The sequence below is a fragment of the Alligator sinensis genome, unplaced genomic scaffold (genome assembly GCF_000455745.1).
Source record: "Alligator sinensis unplaced genomic scaffold, ASM45574v1 scaffold156_1, whole genome shotgun sequence".
Lineage (NCBI taxonomy): Eukaryota > Metazoa > Chordata > Crocodylia > Alligatoridae > Alligator > Alligator sinensis.
The window spans coordinates 5045802-5065972 of NW_005841844.1; the positions used below are offsets into that span (position 1 = coordinate 5045802).

Consider the following 20171-nt stretch of genomic DNA (forward strand, 5'->3'; position numbering starts at 1 on the left):
TACATGGCCAGACCACTTGCTGTCCACTTCTGGATCGGGGCTGCATCACACCCCTCCCCTTGCAGGGCTGGGCCATACCCACTACCCTCTTTGTGGAGCCAGGTCAAGCTCCTTTCCCTAGTGTTGGGGCAGCCTGCCTGCTGCCTCCCGCCCCACTCTGGCCAGATGGTGGTGCTAGATGGGGATGATACCTGCCATGCCTGCCTGGGCAGCAGATCAGGAACACCAACTGGATCTGGCCTGTGGACATGCCAGGCACTGCCAATCCAGTCTGCTGGAGAGCACTGTGTCTAGCCATCTCTCAGTGGGAACAAAACCAGGTGTTTCATTGAACACAGCTGTTGGGTGCAGGTTTCAACCATGGTTTCTGAAATGGTGCTGACCACAATTTGCCTTTGGCTATACCAGGAAGTTACACTGCTCAGCAGCAGAACTGAAACATGTTATGAACATGAGATATATTTGTTAGCAAATGCACAGGTTTAGGTAAATACCTGCATAATCTTTGGAGCCTTTTAAAACTATTTCAACCAACATGTTTGAGATAAAAAACAACTGGAGATCCTTTAAATACACAGGGACGTCATATTTCAAAAGCTCAACCACGTGTCTACAGTCAATGGCAGGTATGGACAACAGAAACCAAATTCTGCATAAACTGGAGCCAACCAAAATGCTTCCATATTTTATTTTTAAAAGTTACAAAGAAAACAGCTTTTATGTTGTTTTTTAAAAAATTCTCAACACTGAAAAAATGCAGAATTCAGCTAATTCGTGAAGTGAAATTGACTAGTCTATTTTCAAACATGGAATTTAAACTGCAAATTAAAATTACTAATAAAGTTTTTAGAAATATATTTTATGTTGTAGAAATATATTTTAGTTTTAGTGCTCTAGCTCAATAAATGCCCTTTATAATATTAACTATCTATGGCCAGGGTCAGCAATGTTTTTGAGCACAGTGCCAAAAACATCAGCAACCTCAACTTGTAATATGTTGGCGTACCAGGGGCAGATAGCAGAGGAGCCACAAGGGGCCCAATCCTTGTTGTGGCAGTGAAGCCCTGGCATCTTGCCTGCTGTCAACCCTGAGACACACATGCAAATTTGGTAATACACTTATTAATCATTTGAAAAACATACTACAACAGAGTTTGGCAATGTTTTTGGGCAGAGTGCCAAAAACATCTGCAACCTCAACTTCTAAGATGTTGGTATGCCAGGCATAAACAATGGGGAAGCTGCAAGGGGCCCAATCCTTGTTGTGGCAGTGAAGCCCTGGCACCTTCCCTGCTGTCAACCCCAAGATGTGCGTGTACCTGCTGCCAGCAATGAGCTGGGCCGGGGCTCTGTGGACCCTGGTACAGCCACTTGCAGCCTCGCGGCTGCCAACCACAGCTGGCCCAGACTCTGGGCAGGCCCTTGCCACCTGCCACAGAGCCCAGGCTTCTCACAGCAGGAAGCGAGGAAGTTTCAAGTAGCTGCACTGGGTTGCAGCCAGCAGTGGGTGCAAACATGCCTTGACGCAGATGGTGGGGAAGGGGCTGGGGCTGCACTGCCGCAAAAAGGATCAGGCCCCTTGCAGCTCCCCTGCCATCTGCCCTGAGGCACGTGTGTGTGAAGCAAAATGCTTTATGGGGGCCACACTCTGGCATGCATGCCGGGGGTTGCCTATCCCTGCACTAAAATATAATATCTTGAAAACAAACTGCCCTTTTGACTAATACCGAAGTGTCACATGCTCCTGTAAATGTGATATTTTTAAAAGATGCAGAAGAATCTTCAAATGTTTTTCGAACCGAAGTTTAAGAAAAGGTGTTCCACACCTGCTAAAGCCTGATGAAGTACATTTTTAAACATAAAACTAATACAGTGGATTGGGATTTTGTGAAATAACTAGACAGGAAGCTTCAACAACAGATTACCTTTTTGAAAATAAAACCACATAACACCTCTTTTCCTCTGCAGAATCGGGCTACATTTAGTTAGCTAAATAAAGCCCACTCTCAGCCTACCAAGGCAACTGAAGTCTGTCTAGATATTTTCTTACTGCAACATTCCTATTTTCAGGCTTCAAAACTTTGTGCCAATTGGCAGAGATAGGTGAAAATTTACCAGGGGTGTTCCCATCCAATTTTAAGACAACAGCAGAGAGTTAAGAGATAACTGGTTATGGTCCTGGATCTTCATAGATGTAACTGACTGCAAGATCATGGGCATTAAACTTTAGGCTGGTGTCAGTTTACAGAAACATAGACAACACATTTACATTTTATAAAAGTATCCTTGAAAAACATATCAAAACACGACATTATTTTATCAGTGGAATAACACTAATTAATAAAAATGGATTCTGATTTCACTTAAAATGGCAATTTTATATGAAGTTATACCTGCATGTTCAGACCTGCCCTACAAATTACACAGACCACATTTCCTGAATATAAAAGGCAAATAAACTTTCCAAAGATATAATATTGTAGCTGTAGTAATACTAGAATCATCATTGACAGCTTGACATATCAATATTTCAGGAAGAATAAATGACTTTCATATCCAGGATTTTTTGTATTGTCTCCTTATTCATCTTTCATTAATGGAATACTCTGGGAAGATCCTGCACTTTTCCACCTGAAACTACTTAAAAATATTTGGAAATATTTTAATAAAGCCTTTTGAGAGATCAGATAATACAACTTTTAAACAAATTTTACTATTATTATAAATATTTGCTCTTCATCCCTTGCCCAGAGGAAAACTATAAATCTTGTCTCCACTGAATGAACACCATTTATCATATTCATTTTCTTGTCAATACAATTATGAAAAGCCTTTGGCCTTTTTCCAAGGAGCCTGATTTGCTAGAGAAACTCAATTAGTATAAGCAAGGCTATTACAAAACAGCCCTATTTGGCAATCTAACACAGCTTTAGCATACCTGACAATTCACCTCCAAACCATGACCCTAATAACCTTAACTTCTTTGTGAAAATATAGAACACAACGGTTTCTAGATCAAAAACAGAATCAAAGGATTTACAAGAATTTATTTCTACTCATTTTTGCCATCTACTGGACAAAACTTAAAATCCAGATACTTATTTCAATAAGAAATAAGGAAAACTAGGACCTACAAGTTGAACAATTTAAAAATTAAAGATCTGATCTTGAGAAGTCCACACAATGTGAAGTTTTCTTGAAATCAATGGGAAGAGTTTAGAAGCAAAACATTTCCAGCCAGCTTTTGAGATAAAGAATTACATTGTCCAGTGTACTCTAATAGCACTGATTTAAAATTGTTATTTCCAAACAACTACCTTTTATCTATCTTACTTGACACTATCTTCTATTATTAAAAATGAACATTTTTTTCTTGTTGATTTATACTGCTGGTTTACTTGCTGCATTTCTCCCTACCTAAGGCAGTGAAAATCATCTATGTCAGTTTCACTTTTGTTTATAGTCAACTCCACTTTCCAACGCTGAACCAGAAGGGCTAAAAATACTTGTTTGCATAAAAGAAAAAGGAAAACCTATTTTTCTTCAAAATAAATAATGCTGAAAAATTTTAGATAATTTTGGGCAGTTTCAGTTAAAACAGGTTTCAGTCTATAAAACAGAAACAGCAGTGGGCTCTGGGGGGAGGAGGGAGGGACTGTCACATGTATCAGCATCCCATGTATCAGAGTCCCCATGCTGAAAAATGGTGGCGGGGCGCCTTAACTAAAGCTTGTCAGATGAGCTTTAGTTAAAGTGCCCCCACTGCCATTTTTCAGTGTGGGGATGCTTATACATGTGACGCTGGAATCTGCTGGAGCATGGTAATTACCGCACGATTACTCGAGTCTGCTCTGACACGCTGTGATTACAGAGTGTTGGAGCAGTCTCCCTGCACGTATATAGGCACCCAGTAACTGATATTAATTTACATCCTATAATGTTAATTATCATCTCAGAATGTAAATAAAAGCCTCCTCCACCCCTTTCCACTTACCAATTTTAGTTTTATTCTTTATGTGCAGCAAATAAGAGCTTATATGATCACAGCTTACTTTGCTATAATACTTCGATCAATAGGAGCAGGGGGCTGCATCCCAGCCAAGATTAAATGCACTGAGCAGAAGAAGCAGGCACTTGCTCTTCAAATCAAAGGTGGCAGGGGAAGGATGATCTGTATCTGTGTACAGGTATGTATGAAGAGAGAAAATATATAGAAAATGATGGGAATCAAAAAGGCCTTGGACAGATAAGTTTCACTCAAAGGGTATATATATCAGCCTTTTATTTCAGTATTAATGCAGATTAATGGGAGGTCTCTTGGCAGTCCAAATCTGAAGTCAATGGTTGATTAAAAATAGCTTATAAATGACTTCATATGTTTTCAAGACATTAGGAACAATGGAGACAATCGTGTGTTCTGTACCTTCAAGACCAGTATGGAGTGGACTTCCCATAAATTGATCTGCTCCTTGCACAGTGGAAAGGAAATCAGTTACCTGTAGTACATCTTCCACCAGCCATGGTCCCAGAAACCGCTTTGCAGTTCCTATGTCACTGAAATTAAATAATCCTTTCTCTTATTGTTTCAGGTCTGTAAGTAGTCCCATGCAAGTGGGGCTTGAATCTAAGTAGTCACTTGCAGACCTGCAAAGTTTTAAAGAAGGCCTTTCCAGTTCTCAGCAAGAGTCTATCTACTGATTGCACAGGGCCATAGATAAGACTGTAAATGGTTTAACATTCCTGCCCTTTCCTCCTTTACATTATATTCCTAATCATAATACTATAATGACAGAATGCTCTCCAGATATATAATTTTTGTATAAGTATCCTTTAGTATTTGTTGAAATAACCCTTGTTCCTAGTAAAACAGAACTTGTATGTTATTTTATGTATGCTATAAACAAATTCATAGAAATCATGCAGAGTATTAGCAGATCTAACTCAAGCTATATTATACCTTTCCCATTATATATTAAAACAGTGAGTTTAATTATAAATGATGTGACAGAATTCGTGACTTGTGCACTTATTAAAAATACCAAAGATTTCCCTTTGTATAAACGGAATACCATTAGGTATTAATAGATACATTAGCATATCATTAAGAAAGAAGACTAAGATACTAAAGCAAACACAGTAGTTCTGGAGTTTACTTATTGAGGGAATCTGTAAATCTAGATAGATCTTTATTTTCTGAACAAGAAAAATGTCATAATATTAATAAAATAGATATAAAACATAGTTATTGGCTCAAAGAAAGACCAGATTAAGCTAGATATAGGAATCCCCCACAAATTAACACTTGTAAAGCAAAATTTTGCATCAGTATTTCAGATAATTTTTAAAGCAACTTTAAGTGCATTATTCTTTTGCATTAAAGTCACCATATATTTAACAAAACATCTTGGGCTAGCAATGGGACTGGGAACCACTTGGATATTTTCTAGGGTATTAGTGTGACCAACAAAAAGTGACCTCTCTATGGTCTGTCTCAGTTAACTGCATGGTTGCCATTGTGCTGTAATTTTAGCTGATTACACATTAGTTCATTTAGCTTTGTTTCCTCTTCCCCACTGTGCCATACTATTAAACTAATGCAAGGGGCCTGGTATCCCTCTGTGCACAGAGCTGGTATTGTCATAGCGTAATAAGGATACATCCAGTCAAACAGCATGGTGTAGCTGGTCTTTGTGTTCAGTGCAAAGGCAATCCCTCGAAGATCTCTTGCCAGCCCGATCAACATACGCTGTCAGTAGGAAAGAGACACAGTAATTGATTTTCACGTTAGCGCAGAGCAGATGGAGTAATAATCAGCCAATAATGAGCACATATCTGATTTTGATTCATTAGTTTAAATGTCTCTTTCAAATCCTTCTCTATAGAAAACCATAGATTTTTTAAACAAACAAAATCTGCCCAAGTTTATGGCAGCAACATAAAATGCTTAGGGAATGTTTCAGGTTACTCAATATATTCTGTACCTTTTAATAAATCAAACTCAGAAACATAAGGTGTGGATGCTACACATATAAGTTTAATATATTAGTACAAGAAGCACTTTTAAAGGAATGATATCAGTAATAAAATGTTAATTCAAGCTTGCAGTATTTTATGTGAGGTATAAGACTAATTGATCCTCATACTAAACCTACAGTTAAGATTATATTAAAATTTCCATTATTTTTCATTTTCACATGCTTATCTCTTTTTGGAAAACTCTTTTGGGATGTCATTTTCTAAGTTTTCAGCCAAAAAATGAATTTTTGGAAGTTGATACAAACTCTGTGCACCCCCATTTTAGCTAATTGTGTAAGAGTGAAAATATACATTATTTTTTCTGACAAAAGATTTAAAGTTTTTTAAGGAAGATGCAACAACTCAAAAGTCGATGAAATTTTCCAGGTAGATAATCCTCACTGATAGTTTTAAGTGAATGAAAAATTACTTTTCAATGTACAGAATATTTCATGGATAAATTATGTTTTGTTTACTTGACTACTGAATAACAAATATGTCATATTAATATTAGTTATGGATTATAGATGTGGTTTATAGTCCTTTTTCATTATGAAATACCAAGAACTCCAGGGATTGGCTAAACTGTTGAAGCATACAGAGGAATCAGGAGGGAAGATTAATGCTTTAGCCTTTTCTTCTTTCTTTAAAAAACTAGATATCGAAATACATCTTCAAGACTACTGTATTTGGTGACAAGGTTAAAATATTTATAAGTGAAGAAGTACAAAAGACAAGGTTCACATATCGGCTGAAACTCCCTCAGACTAACTAAATGGAGTGCAGCAGATTACATTCAGGAGTCTAACTAGGATCTCATACAAGTGCTCAGTTCTGCTTCCACATACAGATACATTAACCTCATTAACTTCAGTAGGAGTTGCATATATTTATTGGACGGTAAACTGGATTCTTTGCGAAAAACTGGTAACTTGATGTTGGTATGAGCACCCTAACAGCTGGATTTCCTCGGAGTTGGGGACATGGCCTGACCTTGCAAGATTCTCAGTGCCCTGAACCCTGACAAATGTTAATAATAGAGATCACCTGCCAAGAAACAATCAACCCATAGAAGACTGGGACCTAACCATTGCATTTATCTACAATTTACCAATTGATGCATTTGTTCCATAATGTAGAAAATAAATATTTAGCAGATTTGTGCTCTAAGTGGAAAGAATTTGAGAAGTTTCACATCATTTTTCATTTACTATTAAACTGTGCTACTGACACAGATGGACTGACATAATTTTTTTTTAGCTGGTTTAAAAAGATGCGGGGAGCTGCTGCTCAGGAGCATATGCATCAGTTGTTATGATCTACCTGTTATATTTGAATGATCCTGTAGCGATACAAGTTAGCTACATTGCCCTAACACTGACCCTGAATTAAGAAAGGTTATAATTAGAGGCATTTTGCTATAGTTGTATTGCTACAGGCAAACAGAGATAGCAGTTGCATTCTAAAAGCTTGTATCAGTATCCTCTGATATCAATAAAATTGCTGTATTTGTCTGTACCATAATATGTGACAACAAGTTCAAGGTAGGATGAAATAGGAGGATTCAAATACAATCTTGGCTTTTTGTCCATTCTAGCTACAGAAATAAAAAGCTAAGACATTTCTAGAGAACAAGGCAAAACTAGGAATCCAAAGAAAGACGTGGAAGATGTTTAGCACCTAGAACTTGCCTTTCTTATATGCAGTAGAACATGCACAGAAGGAAATAACTCATGGTCAGGTGGTGGATAGGGCCTACATACACATAACTAATCTACCCACCAACCCTAAAGTTCTTATCCATTTATTTGTAAAAGTAACTGTTTTTTGGAAAACATTCCTTGGAGAAAACATGTCTTTGTAGTGAGACTTAGAAGCTACTCCTAAATGTACGTGTACAACACAGTTTAGTTGATGACACTGCCTTGTACTACAGAGCTTTGCAAGAACAAGGTAATTTCATCTGCCATTTGAATTTCTGTATCAAAAAGCAACTGAGAAAAGAAAATTAATTTCTTTAGCTTTATAACAATGATTTCCAAAACTATTATTATCTAAACAGCAACCACTATTAAGCATACTATTCTTTATATATAAATTGTGATCTATAAAATTACATATTTTCGTACACGTCATACTGAACTCACTGGTTTAATACTTCCTTATTGGCAATTTACTTTATAAAATGACAACATGGCTTACAGACATTGAGGCCAGAACTGCTCTTTCAATGCTAGATACACAGATACCCCAGGTAAAACCCTGGCATCATAGTTATTGACAACACTTTTCTAACTTCAATAAGGTCAGGGTTCACTCTGAATCCTGTGCTCACTGAGCTCTCCAAGGGGTGGTGGAATAGACTTGTTAGACCATGAATTTTCAAAGGTATTTGTGTTTATAAAAATTGTTAAGAAAAATAGTAAATAACATGATACATTTAGGTATCACCTTTGGGGGTTTAAGTCTTAAGAACTGAAGAGTATCTCACGAATTTAACATAGTAATCTAAGTAATTTAACAAAGGGAACATTTCGTTCACCACTGAAATGCAGTCATCTCTGGGGTGCAAAATCACAGCTGTTTAGCAGTACTCAGCAACAATGCATAAGGATGTAGGATAAGTAAAGAACAGTGTATCCAAGAGACATGGTGAATAGATGGTAGAGAGGGACAACACAGGCTTTCACATATATTAATTTTTATACCAATTTTTGCACTAACTGATTGGTTTCAAAATATTCTTCATCTGTAAACCAAAAGGTGCTAAGTCTACTTTTAATGAATTTCAAAGATTGCTTTTTCTATTATGACGTTATTGTCTAATCTTAAAAAAAATATTTCATGCATTGTTACTGGAAAAGAACTGAGCATTTAAGCATCCATAGGAAGAAACTCTAAACTTGAATTGTGACTTGACAATGTGTGCCAAGTTTCTGACTAATGCAATTTGAAACAGACGAGATACCACTCACACCACCCACCCCCAAAACAGGTTTTGTAATGGAAAGTCTGACAGACCCTTAACTATAGTAGCACTATTGGGTGCAGCTATAATATTACCCTCATAATTCTACTATATAATAACAACAAAGAAAAAAAAGGTGAAGGGTCATTGCGCTTTGTCTTTAGAATTAAGATGGCTGTCTTCATCCTTACAGCATACTCTTAATTCTGGAGACACGTCTTAATAACCTCTAAATAGTTCCAACAAAAGAGCCGTGTCAGAGGAATGAGCAGGCCCCAAGGTGTTTCAACTGGAGTGTTTTCATCTGCCTTTATTGCTCTATCCCTCTCCAGAATTAAGGCAATAACCTGTGATAAATTATTCAGGAACTGCTACAGGGATCAAAGCAAAATCATTCTGTTAAAGTGCTGTTTGCAACATTTGGCACTTAGTGTGAAAACTTTTAATGTGTGCAAGCTGAAAATCAAGGATTTTAAATAATTTAACAGCATGGAGTTTCTACAAACCAGCTAAAGATAGCATGTTGCTATTTAACTGCTCTTTCCCCTCAGATACATGTTTTCATTCATTTCTATTCAAACTGATGATGTCATAACTAACATAAAAGTACCACTGAGGTTCAGGCTAGCTAGTCAATATATTACTTAGCTGGATTGTCAGGGCAAATCCAGAGAATCTGAAGGGAAGAATTGGCAATTGTTTTAATACTATGATTTTTTCCTATTCATTTCAAAGTGGAAAAAAGCCGATGACACAGATTAGGTCTTCTTCAATTATATTCTATTTTACCAGAAAAGAAACCCAGGCATAAGTTTTACATATAGCTTGGTCAACTGCAAATGTATTTCAACAAGAGCTCTCTGGCTGTGGTTATTTTTTAGTTGTGAATTTAAAAATATATAAAAACAGCCAGTTAGAAACTGTTAGTAAAAACCACAAATTAAATGAATTTGGCAGTTGTGGGCCATTTTCATAGTGATATTTTAACCATGTCACTTCCCTGCAGATCAGAATGCTAAACATTTTATTGAAGCACAAAACTGAACTGTTTTTCTCCCAGTACTTGGGGGAAAAAAGTACCTGAAAGCACTTCTGCATGTATTATTTATTCATCATGATAGAAAAATAGCTTCAACCAAATAAATTATGTTTAAAAGAATTTAGAGCAAAAGTTTTGTTTACAATAAAGCAACAGATTTAGTTCTTTATTGGTAGCTCAAAGCACCAAGTTTTCTTTATACAAATTAGACAGATGGTGCTTACAGTAGAATTTACTAAAGGTCTGTCACAACAAATGCAGCCAAGCTGCATATTTAATCACTGCAGAACCTTGTCTACCTGCAGCTGCCAACTGCTAATCCAATTTCCCTGATAAATGTGGCAAGAGACACGATCAGCAATAAAGAGCATCTAACTCCATTTTCCTGCAGGGCGTCTTTTGATGAACATTTAGGACGGAAGCACGGAGTGCACTGTGTGGCCCTGGCTTGTGGCAGCTGCATGCATTTTGAAGACACAGTTCTCAGGTTACTCACTTAATTCTGCCACTATCATTATGTTGCTATTGATCTCAGTAGCTCTTGTCTACACAGCATTACTCTAGATGAAGCTGAATCAGGCAGTTATCATGCATCAAACTTGCTCAAAAGCCTGGAGATTTCCCCTTAATTACTTGTGATTTTATTTGCAAATACCGTTAAAGTGTAATCAAGCAGTCACTTTCTAGGGTTGTTAAGAACTTGCTAGTTTAGGGATATATGACTCCACTCCATTAAAATGTCTCCAGTAAGGTGGTTTCTATCAAACCAGAAATAACTGCATCAAAATTGTCTTAATACGACAGTATCCTCAAATAAGATAAATGCAATTTCTTACAAAGAGAATGGTTCTAAAAGAATGATGTCTTAGTTCTAATTTTTAAAATCAGTAACAAAAAAAAGCAAAAGAACTCATCATAATTATATTTATTCAATGTATGAAAAGCAGTTTACAAATTAAATACTTAAGCAACAACAAATGTAGAATCTAGATTATGTGATTTTCCATTCCATTCATATTTTCTAAAATATTGATTTAATCCAAGTGGGTATTATGAGTTATATATCCACTAGTAATGCAAAGATGTATGACAGATAGCACTTCTGATTACTGTTTATATTTCCAGGAAAGAAAGAGGACAAATGATGGTGAGGCAGTGTGAAGGTTTCCATCATATTTTAAAATAGTAAATTAAAAATTACTGTTAGAGCTTTTAGAAGATTATAGTATGTATCTGGAATGGGCACTCTAGAGTGCATTGTTAACTGTTTTTTCATAATGGGAGAAAGGAATCTATTTAATGTAATACTGCTCTAATGTATTATCATTTCTGATGATGCTGTTTCCATTTAGCAAGTCTTTTTCTTGCCTAAAATATACTGTTGTTTTGACACAAACAGCTTGCTACACTTAAGGATTTTACTAATAAAACATAATGTTGTGTTAGATATTATGACTGTTGCCACAGCTGAACTGACTTGTCAAATCAATCCTAATATGGCTCCCACAGGCACATAAAAACCTTATTTAGCTATCAGTTATCCTAATCACTTTGTTCAGTTTAAGGATGCAATACTTCAAGACCAGTTCCTATTTATACATATATGCCCAGCCATTTAATAAAGTCTTGATTTATATATTAAATTCTTGTTTGAAAAAATACTTTAAAGATGCAGTGTTTTATCAAGTGTATTACAGCATCTCTTCTTATACTCCCAAATAAATATGTTAATGCATATAAAAAGATACACACACAGAAAGAAGGACTCATATATGAAACACACCAAATACCACAAGAGGCATATCTGTCCCACTGAGTGTGTATGTGACTCAAATGAGATCACTTCATCTGCAAAACACTTACGAAATCCCAATGGCTTAATTGCGCATTTATAAAGTCGTTTACTTTTATGGGAAATCAAATATAGACTTTTTAGCTCAATACTATAAAGAAAATTATACATATATGTACAAACGTATGTGGCAAAGATGAAAATATAAAAGTCAATCTGTTGCAAAATATTTTCATCACAATGAACTTATTTTACCAATAAATATTTTCTTTCCCTATAAATGAAATGACCTACCTTTGCCTCCTCTTGTTTAAAACTATTGTTGAATATCTGAGTTAGAGTTTCAAATGAAACTGTGAGGGGAAGCATGAAATTTTCAAACTCATCCTCATCTTCACCTATAGGGGGGAAAAAAAAAAAGCAACAACAGAGCATCACATCATCTTCATACTGCCATTTGGCAGGACAGTACCCAATCCCATACACCTTTAAAGGTCAAGACCCCCACTGACCTTTAGTGAAGGGCAGCTTTAGCTAAGAACAAAAGGAGTAGGCCCTTAGTTCTAAAATGTTTTCACTAAGGCACACAGATTGAATTAAAAAAAATACAAGTTATTTACTGCAAATAACTTGAAATTGAGACTACTCTCTTTTCCCTTTTATAATTCTATTCTTTTTACTAATCTAGTAGTGTGTATGCACACCTATGTGTAATAAAAACACCTTATTTATTTATAATATTATTTTTGTGTATTACAAATATACTAAAGAAATATTATAAAGACTGGCAAGTCAAGACTTTACAGTTAGAAAACTTTGTATAAAGGATGCCTGTACAAACACTTGCAAACCTTCTGTGTATGAGCATATGTCTAAAAAATGACACAATCACACAGTATTTCTTCCATATAGCCCCTGCCTCATTTTCATGCACATGATGAGGATAAAATCAGGGCTGAATAATAAAGATGATTTCTGTTTGTAGGATTCCTGCCTGATTTGTTACACAAGTTGGAAGGTGCATAGACAACAAGGCAGGGAAAAGGAGGTCAGCCTCAAGGTTAGGCCACCAAATGATGTTGGGGAGAACTGACTTCTATGCCTTATTTTACCTGTCAAAGACTTCCTATGTGATGCTGGACAAGTCACTTAAACCAAACTTTTCACAGGTGTTCACTAATTGTGTGTCCCTCATTTCCCAGGTGCCTGACTTGAATTCTTGAGGTTTGATTTGCTTAGTGTGCTGAGCACACTGAGTTGCAGTGTTAACTCAGGTGAAGTTGTGCTTTGACAAAGTACTAAGTACTTGAAAAAATCAGACTTAAGTTGTCTCAAAACTTGGCACGCACAATTAGTGGAAACTTTTCATTTTATTATCTGTGTCTCAGCTCTCCATCTGTAAAATGGGGACAATTATAGTCCCTGACTGCAGAGACATGTCATGAAGCTAAATTAATTATCATTTGTGAAGCACTCGGGTCTGATAAGCTCAGGAGAAAAGTTCTGGAGAAATTTAATAATTCTGCCTTCAGAGCAGAGTTTAAATAGTGTACAAAGAAAGTAAGACATGGACTCACAGGATGAATAATGAAGAGAAAAAAATACTGAAGCTACTCGTGAAGTGAGACCATCCATCTTTTGCAATGAATAAGGCAGGGATCATATCTAAAACACCATATTTGTTCATATAAATGAAAACTGTATCATCATGATTCATGTGCACAAAGCGAAGGAAATTCTAATTGTGCCATCTGAATTGTAGCATTTCCTACATTTTGTAAGCTTGTATTTGTAACCTTAACCGTGTTCTTTTAATACTGGATTTTGTTTTTGATTTCCTAGGTTTTAAAAAAAGTAAAATGAATAAAGACACTCCATCACATGGCTTTGTACTGACACCCACTGGACTGTCATCAGCACTGAAACTTTTAGATCCCCTCCCAGACCACTCACTTTTGAGCTAATGGGAATAACTTGTGGCAAGAGTAAGTTGTGATCTTCCATGTGGACCAACACTGAAGGGGATGAGACACTTTGCCAGCACATTTCACAGATACTTGATAACTGTAAGGAGCTGGGTATAAGTTGGGGAATTTGGGTTCCAGACCAGGCTCTGAAGGTACCACTGCTATTCTTATGTCTGTTACCCCCAAGGGCTTGACCCTTTCTCATCCATGCCTAGCAACCTGTACTTGACTCTGACCTGTCTGTTCCCTGACCTACCCCTTGTTCCTAATCTACTCTCTCACAAATTAATAATCCAGTCTTAGACTCTATTGCCTCAGCCACCTGTCGCTAAACCAGTCCAGTCTCAGTTACCTTCCCACAGCCCAGTTTCTTGTCAGTATAGACTCCTGTCCTCTCTTCTACCCCTATTCCCATCCTAATCTTAGTGTCTTTTGTCAGTCCAAATCCTAATTGCTTTTCCTTTCTTCAGCTTCATTTATGATCTCAGCAGTTCCATCTTCTTCAGCCTTCTGGCACCCAGTTTTGCATGTTCCCAGTCTTCTCTCACTCCAGCTCTCAGTCCTAGTCTCTTGCTCATCTCCCAGTCCCAGACTCCCTTTACTTTCCATATCGCCCAGGTCCAGCCTTCTGTTCCCCACCAACTCTAGCCACTTCTCTCAGCTAGTGACAGTAACAGTCTTTCTCCCCACCTTCATCCAAATGTCATCAGGCTCTTTTCCTCCTCATAACCCATGTTCCCTCTGACTTAGGAAAGATAGATTCCTCCATCCTAGTGCCTGGAAACTAGCAAGGTCACAGAAAGCACAGGAGAGAGGCTCCTTAATGTCAGCTTCTGCCCCCCTCCTGTACAGAGAAAATCTAGCATTCTCAGTGAGGATGGATGCCTCAGAATTCTAGCTAAAATAATCTAAGAAATCTCCACTGACAATCTGCAAACTGAGATTTTTCAAAGGTTGATCACTTTATCAAATCTGGGTGTTTTTGTCAAGGCTAGCAAAAGACATCCTTGACACAAAGGCCACCTTTCTGCCAAGTTTTTTGTTACTGCTCCATGATATCGAAGCACTAGAGCAATTTAAAGAAAAAGTCATTAGAAGTTTTAACATGGGCAACACAACGAATTTTCTCTTGCTTCATTTATATACATGGCAGAAATGTTTTGGCTAAAATTATCTGACAGAAAACTTCAGTTAGACCAATTTGGCAGTCATAAGCAAGAGGAAAAAAAGGTCTTATGGAGGGAAATACTTGGCAGTACAGAACCATGCAGTGCTACCAGATTCTATAGCTGTTGCTGTGACTGGAGAAAGAAATGACCGATCAAACAATTTTTCTACCAAGCCAACTTTCAAAAAGTTAAATTTGTCAGAGACGATGCAAACTTTAAAAATGCTCACTCATCAGGAACTACTTAACAGCTATGCAAATATCTACGTCTATAATCTCTCTTTATTCTTTTATATTCATTAAAAGTTATTTTCTAATTTCATAGATAGATTACACATTGTTCAGGTACTACTTCTTTATTTTTTTTATAATTTGTTTTGGAGCAAACAAATTAATATCCAAATCTTGAAAAAAGAACCATGTTGGAGGAGCCCTACAAAGTTCTACTGTGCCATTCTGTAGAGAGGTTGTGTGACAAGTTGGGACACAAGTCACTTTTCATTGAAAACTAAGTAGTTCTTCAATATGAAAAGGTACCTTCAGCACTTTTTTGTTTTAAAGTTCAGTACAGTTGCATTGCCCAGGAAGAAGCAGTGCTAAAGAACCAAAACAGTAACATTTCATTCCTAAAATATTTTACTTCAGTTAAAAAAAGCTGTAAAAGAAAGTACCAATGCATTATCATTACACAATAAAGGAAAGTTAAATGATAACATCAATTTTAACTGGAAAAGGAACAAACTATTCCATGAACAAAGTACTACTGCAAATTGCTTTTTTTGTTATGATCCAAGCTACCTTTGCCTATATTTATAGCCTCATCATGCACTTTGAAATAAAAAAATCTATTAACTATATTTTGGTGGATTTGCGCATGCTAAAAGTGTATGCTACTGGGTAGACCTGGCTGTGGTTTGTAATAATGGTCTTATCCTCAATGAACTTGGACTCACTTTGACTGGCATGGCAGTTTGTAAAATCTTTGGTAAACCAGAATTAAAAGAAAAATTGAATTTATTAAACAGCATTAACATCGTTCAAAACTTTTATCTAAAGAAAATATTTTGTTCATATTTCTATAACAGTTTTCTTCATAATTTACACAAATGAATATTTAGTTTACTTAGAAATCTCAGGCCAAGGACCATTGTGATAAAATGGTACAATTACAAACTGCCAAAAAGCCTGTTTTCATTAGAGACACAACCTGGGGCATATAAAGAATTCAAAGTCTAATTAAATTCAAACAAGGTTCAAATTGTTGAACAGAAACCAAAGTGCATTTTGAAGCAAATACCAATTAATCTACTGCTATTTTTCCCATATTTGATTTGTATTTTTGAATCACTCCAAAGAACATGGTTTAAATACAAACAGTTTAAAATGTACTGTTTAAGACAGATTTCCAGTGAATTTTACACTTCAATTTGAACATGCACACTCCCTATTTCTTAAAAAAATCCCACAACATTTATCCTAATTTTATTTATACGTACATTATTTTAAATAGTCAGTAGTATGAACACCTTCATAAAGAAATCCTTTTTATATTTTATTTTATAAATCCTGAAAAGGATGACAGGCAATATAAACAGTTCTCTTTGAATGAAAACTAATGTTTCGCAACACGTCTTCTAGCAGCTAACCTAGATGAATCAAGCAAAACTCAATTTCACTATATTCGTTTTTGTGCAGTCACATTTCTCCTAGTCCTGCATTTCATTTGCATACAGCAGGGTTAGCCAACCTGTGGCACACATGCTGCAAGTGGCAGTCCGTCTCTTGTGTGGCACATGGCAGATTAGGAAAGAAGCAGGCAGCCGAGGCAGATAGGGCAGGGACAGTGAAGCAGCGCGTATTGGGCAGGGGAAGGTGACTGGAGCAATACTCGGTGAGGGAGCAGGGTTTAGTTTTTGGTAAGCCTGCTGAGAGGGTTGGCCCACATTGGACTAGAGCTATCAAGCAGCATGGTACTTGCTCGCACAAATTCTCTTTAAAGGCATGATTTTTGGCCATTAGACGGACTCATTCCATCTATTCTTTCTCCTCTCCCCATAGAAAAGGTTAGTGAGGCTGCAGGTTCTGATTTATACAGGAAATGTATCTATTGCTTTCAATAAATGTCAGCAACGCATGCAGCTTAATGGGCACTGAAAAACGTTAGCTGCAAGTTGCAACAGGAGTCACTATGTTTAGAAACCTTTTAGAAACAAAATGAAGCTGAATATGGATTAGTCTTTTCTTGCAATTAGATTGTTTAGGCCCAGTTCAGTTGCATTCATTGCTGACTTTTTTTTTTTTTTTTTTAATCAGCAGTGGGTGTATTTACTAGTGTAGGTACAGGCTTCAGGGTGAACCTATTTCACATATATGTTGGTTGCCTAAACCCTTGTGCAGGGGCCTGAAAATCAGTTTACATGTCTAATTCCTCTTTTCATCATCTCTATCTAACACTAAAAACAACGAACAGCAGGGAAGACGATGCCAACAACTGAAAAAATATTTTTAGTAAAGAAGTGTGGTATCTACCTAGGAAAACTAGCAGTCCATTATTCTTACGAGAAAAGTACCTTCATACAGTAATATTTAAGAGAAAGAATACTATGTCTGCAAATGAATGCATATAGTAGCCAGCTCCTGGGCTGATAAATTAGTATAGCTATTACGACTTTATTAATCCAAGACCTGCAGAATGGTGTTTTGTGCCTGAAAGCTTATCAAAATTCTTGCCCAATTCTGCAGCTGGTTGAATAAATACCCCCCTCCCCAAACCCTGGCACCATGTACATTTCCCAGACCATCAGGGCTATAACACCAGAACGTCACTACTCCAAGGCTAGGACAGCAGATGATATAGCCCATTACTTTTTGCAAACCATATTATGAGATTTTAGAAAATGTTCTGAGGTATTGTTACTTGTCTTCCTTAGGATATAACCACCTCTTGCTAAATCAAAAGCTGACATCTGTTCTTACAAGCTGACTGAAAAGGTGTCATTCTTACTTGATAAGAACCCGATTAATGCTATAGAGCGCTTAAGGAATTTTTTTTCCCTCACCACTAAGGGATGCACCTCAGACTCTTTATAGATTTTACATTAAACAATTGTTGGATAAAACAGAAACAGATTTTCCATTAAAAACCAGAACATAAGCATCATAACTCCCATGTGAATACCCTAAATTAAGGCTGTCAAACTTCTGAGTAGATATTCTATGCAGGCTGCACACTCCAGAAGGCCAAATGCTTTTGGGCTGTGTTATGCTATGCCACACTGCACAGGTGCCTTCTCCCCACTGCACAGCATGTCTTCTCCTCCTGATGTACCATGCTAGCACATCTGCCCTGCACCGAGTTCCCAGGTCCCCCCACTGTGGGCTTCCTCAGTCCCACGGGTGGGAGCAGAAATTGGAAGCCAAAAGAGAGAGAGGGAGCCAGGGGACTCTCATGGCAGCAGGAGCAGTTGGGGAAGTGGCAGCTGGACTGGAAAACCAAGGGCCAAAGGTTAAGCCTTTGAGGGCCAGATACAGCCCCTGGGCCTCCAGCTGAACAGCGCTGCCCTAAGTGATAGGCAACCAAAACTTGTGCCCTTTTGCATTCTCTCTCTGCCCAAAGTCTTGAATTTAATTCTACGCAATGGCACAGCTTCAAGGAGGGATGTGTAGAGCATGTTTGCTGGGAGGTTAAAGATGTTGGTTTGATTCTGTAAGACTGAGAGAAGTGAACCTAGGTCTTTACCTTCTTAGGCAAACACTTCAATTGCTAGGCTGTTACACAAAAAAAGGTCTTTTCTTTTAAAAAGAATAAGTTCTGCTCAGTTCTTTAAAGAAATGTGGGTGCCTACTTTCAAGAAGAGGTATTCAGACTGGATACAGACACTTGACTGCAGACCTGGCTAGGTGTCCAAAATCTGAGAAGAACTGGAATTTCAGATACACAATTCTTCCATTTTTCTTAGCAGCTCGCTTTAGGCATGGTTGTGGTCACTGCCTGGGTTATTCTGGGTCCCAATTTGAGGAGCCCAACTCTCTTTGTAGCATATAAGGAGTCTTGATACTGAACCTCAGCATTTGGGATTCTACTTCAGGGCCAACACCTAACTTTTAGGCACCTAATTCCATATTGAATCTTATCCCTTAAAGTATGCAGTTCATTTTACACATACAGCAAATCTCATTGAGTTCTGTGGGATCTCCAGCTGGGGTTACACAACTGCTCAATGATCTGATAATCTGATTCTAACTCAAAATCTAATCGCTAAGTCTTCCTATACAGTGAGAATTTATACAAAGTAATATTAATCCTTGCTAAAGTAAGCACTGAAACCCACATGTTTGGAGTAGCCACTGATGCTACTCGGAGCCGAAGAGGTTCAGCACATCATAAGATCAGACTCTGATCATATAAATAACTAGCTGAGTAACAGTGCGTAAAGGCCTTCTCTGCAAAAGAAAAATCTACTGAGGTTGGTTGTAGAGCTCATAACAGACGGTTACAAACAAAAAAAAGTATTGCATTTAAATAGCCACAAACCTCAAAAGCTGATTTGCAATATTATAAATACTATCAAGATCAAATGTAGCTTCCTTATTAACTGAGCTTTTTAATGGCATTAACCTATCATTAAATATTCTTAAACTACTTCAGCTCTGTTACTAAAATTGGTAAGCTTACAAAAGGTATCAAGATGTCTGAGGAACATCTTAAGCAGACTCTTACCTAGATCTACCATGAGGAGGCGGGTGAGAGCCGTATAGAATGTTGTTCGGCACCTAAGGTCGCTGAGACTGTAATTATCATTGACACCCAAAAAAGGGAAGTGTTTACTCTGACAAAATAGAAATGCATTAAAAGTTAAAATGGTTTACAACATTATGGCTATATCTAAAATATCTGAACATAATAAAAAAACTTACTGTGTGAGTCTGAAGCATGAATTTCACAGCATCTATTTTCACTAGTTTTTTTAAGAGAATATAAGTAACAGATGTTAAAGAAAATCTGCCTTTAAAACATTATGGTGAGATTTGCATTTTTCTGCAAAACTTTCATCATTATATAATTGGTTTTTATGTATGATACAACTGCTAACTAGAAGTAGAAAAATATTTCTCTCAAAGACTACCTTGAATTTCTTAAATATATAGCACAGAAATATTCTTTAGAACATTAAAAAAGATTATCCATTATTAACCAAAGCAATTACTTTTCATGTCATATA

The 20171-nt window shown here is 36.9% G+C and overlaps 1 protein-coding gene across 3 annotated transcripts in view; it reads right to left on the reverse strand.

The window, feature by feature from the left end:
- The window catches only part of RANBP17 (RAN binding protein 17), a 284936-nt gene that overhangs the window by 79801 nt on the left and 184964 nt on the right, over positions 1-20171 (reverse strand). For all 3 annotated transcript variants that reach the window (XM_025206123.1, XM_025206128.1, XM_014520979.2), the window contains 4 exons: positions 19867-19930; positions 19670-19778; positions 12109-12212; positions 5658-5746 (listed from right to left, as the gene is read on the reverse strand). In XM_025206123.1, the coding sequence (XP_025061908.1) occupies positions 5658-5746; positions 12109-12212; positions 19670-19778; positions 19867-19930 (366 nt within the window). The remainder of the gene's footprint in view (positions 1-5657; positions 5747-12108; positions 12213-19669; positions 19779-19866; positions 19931-20171) is intronic.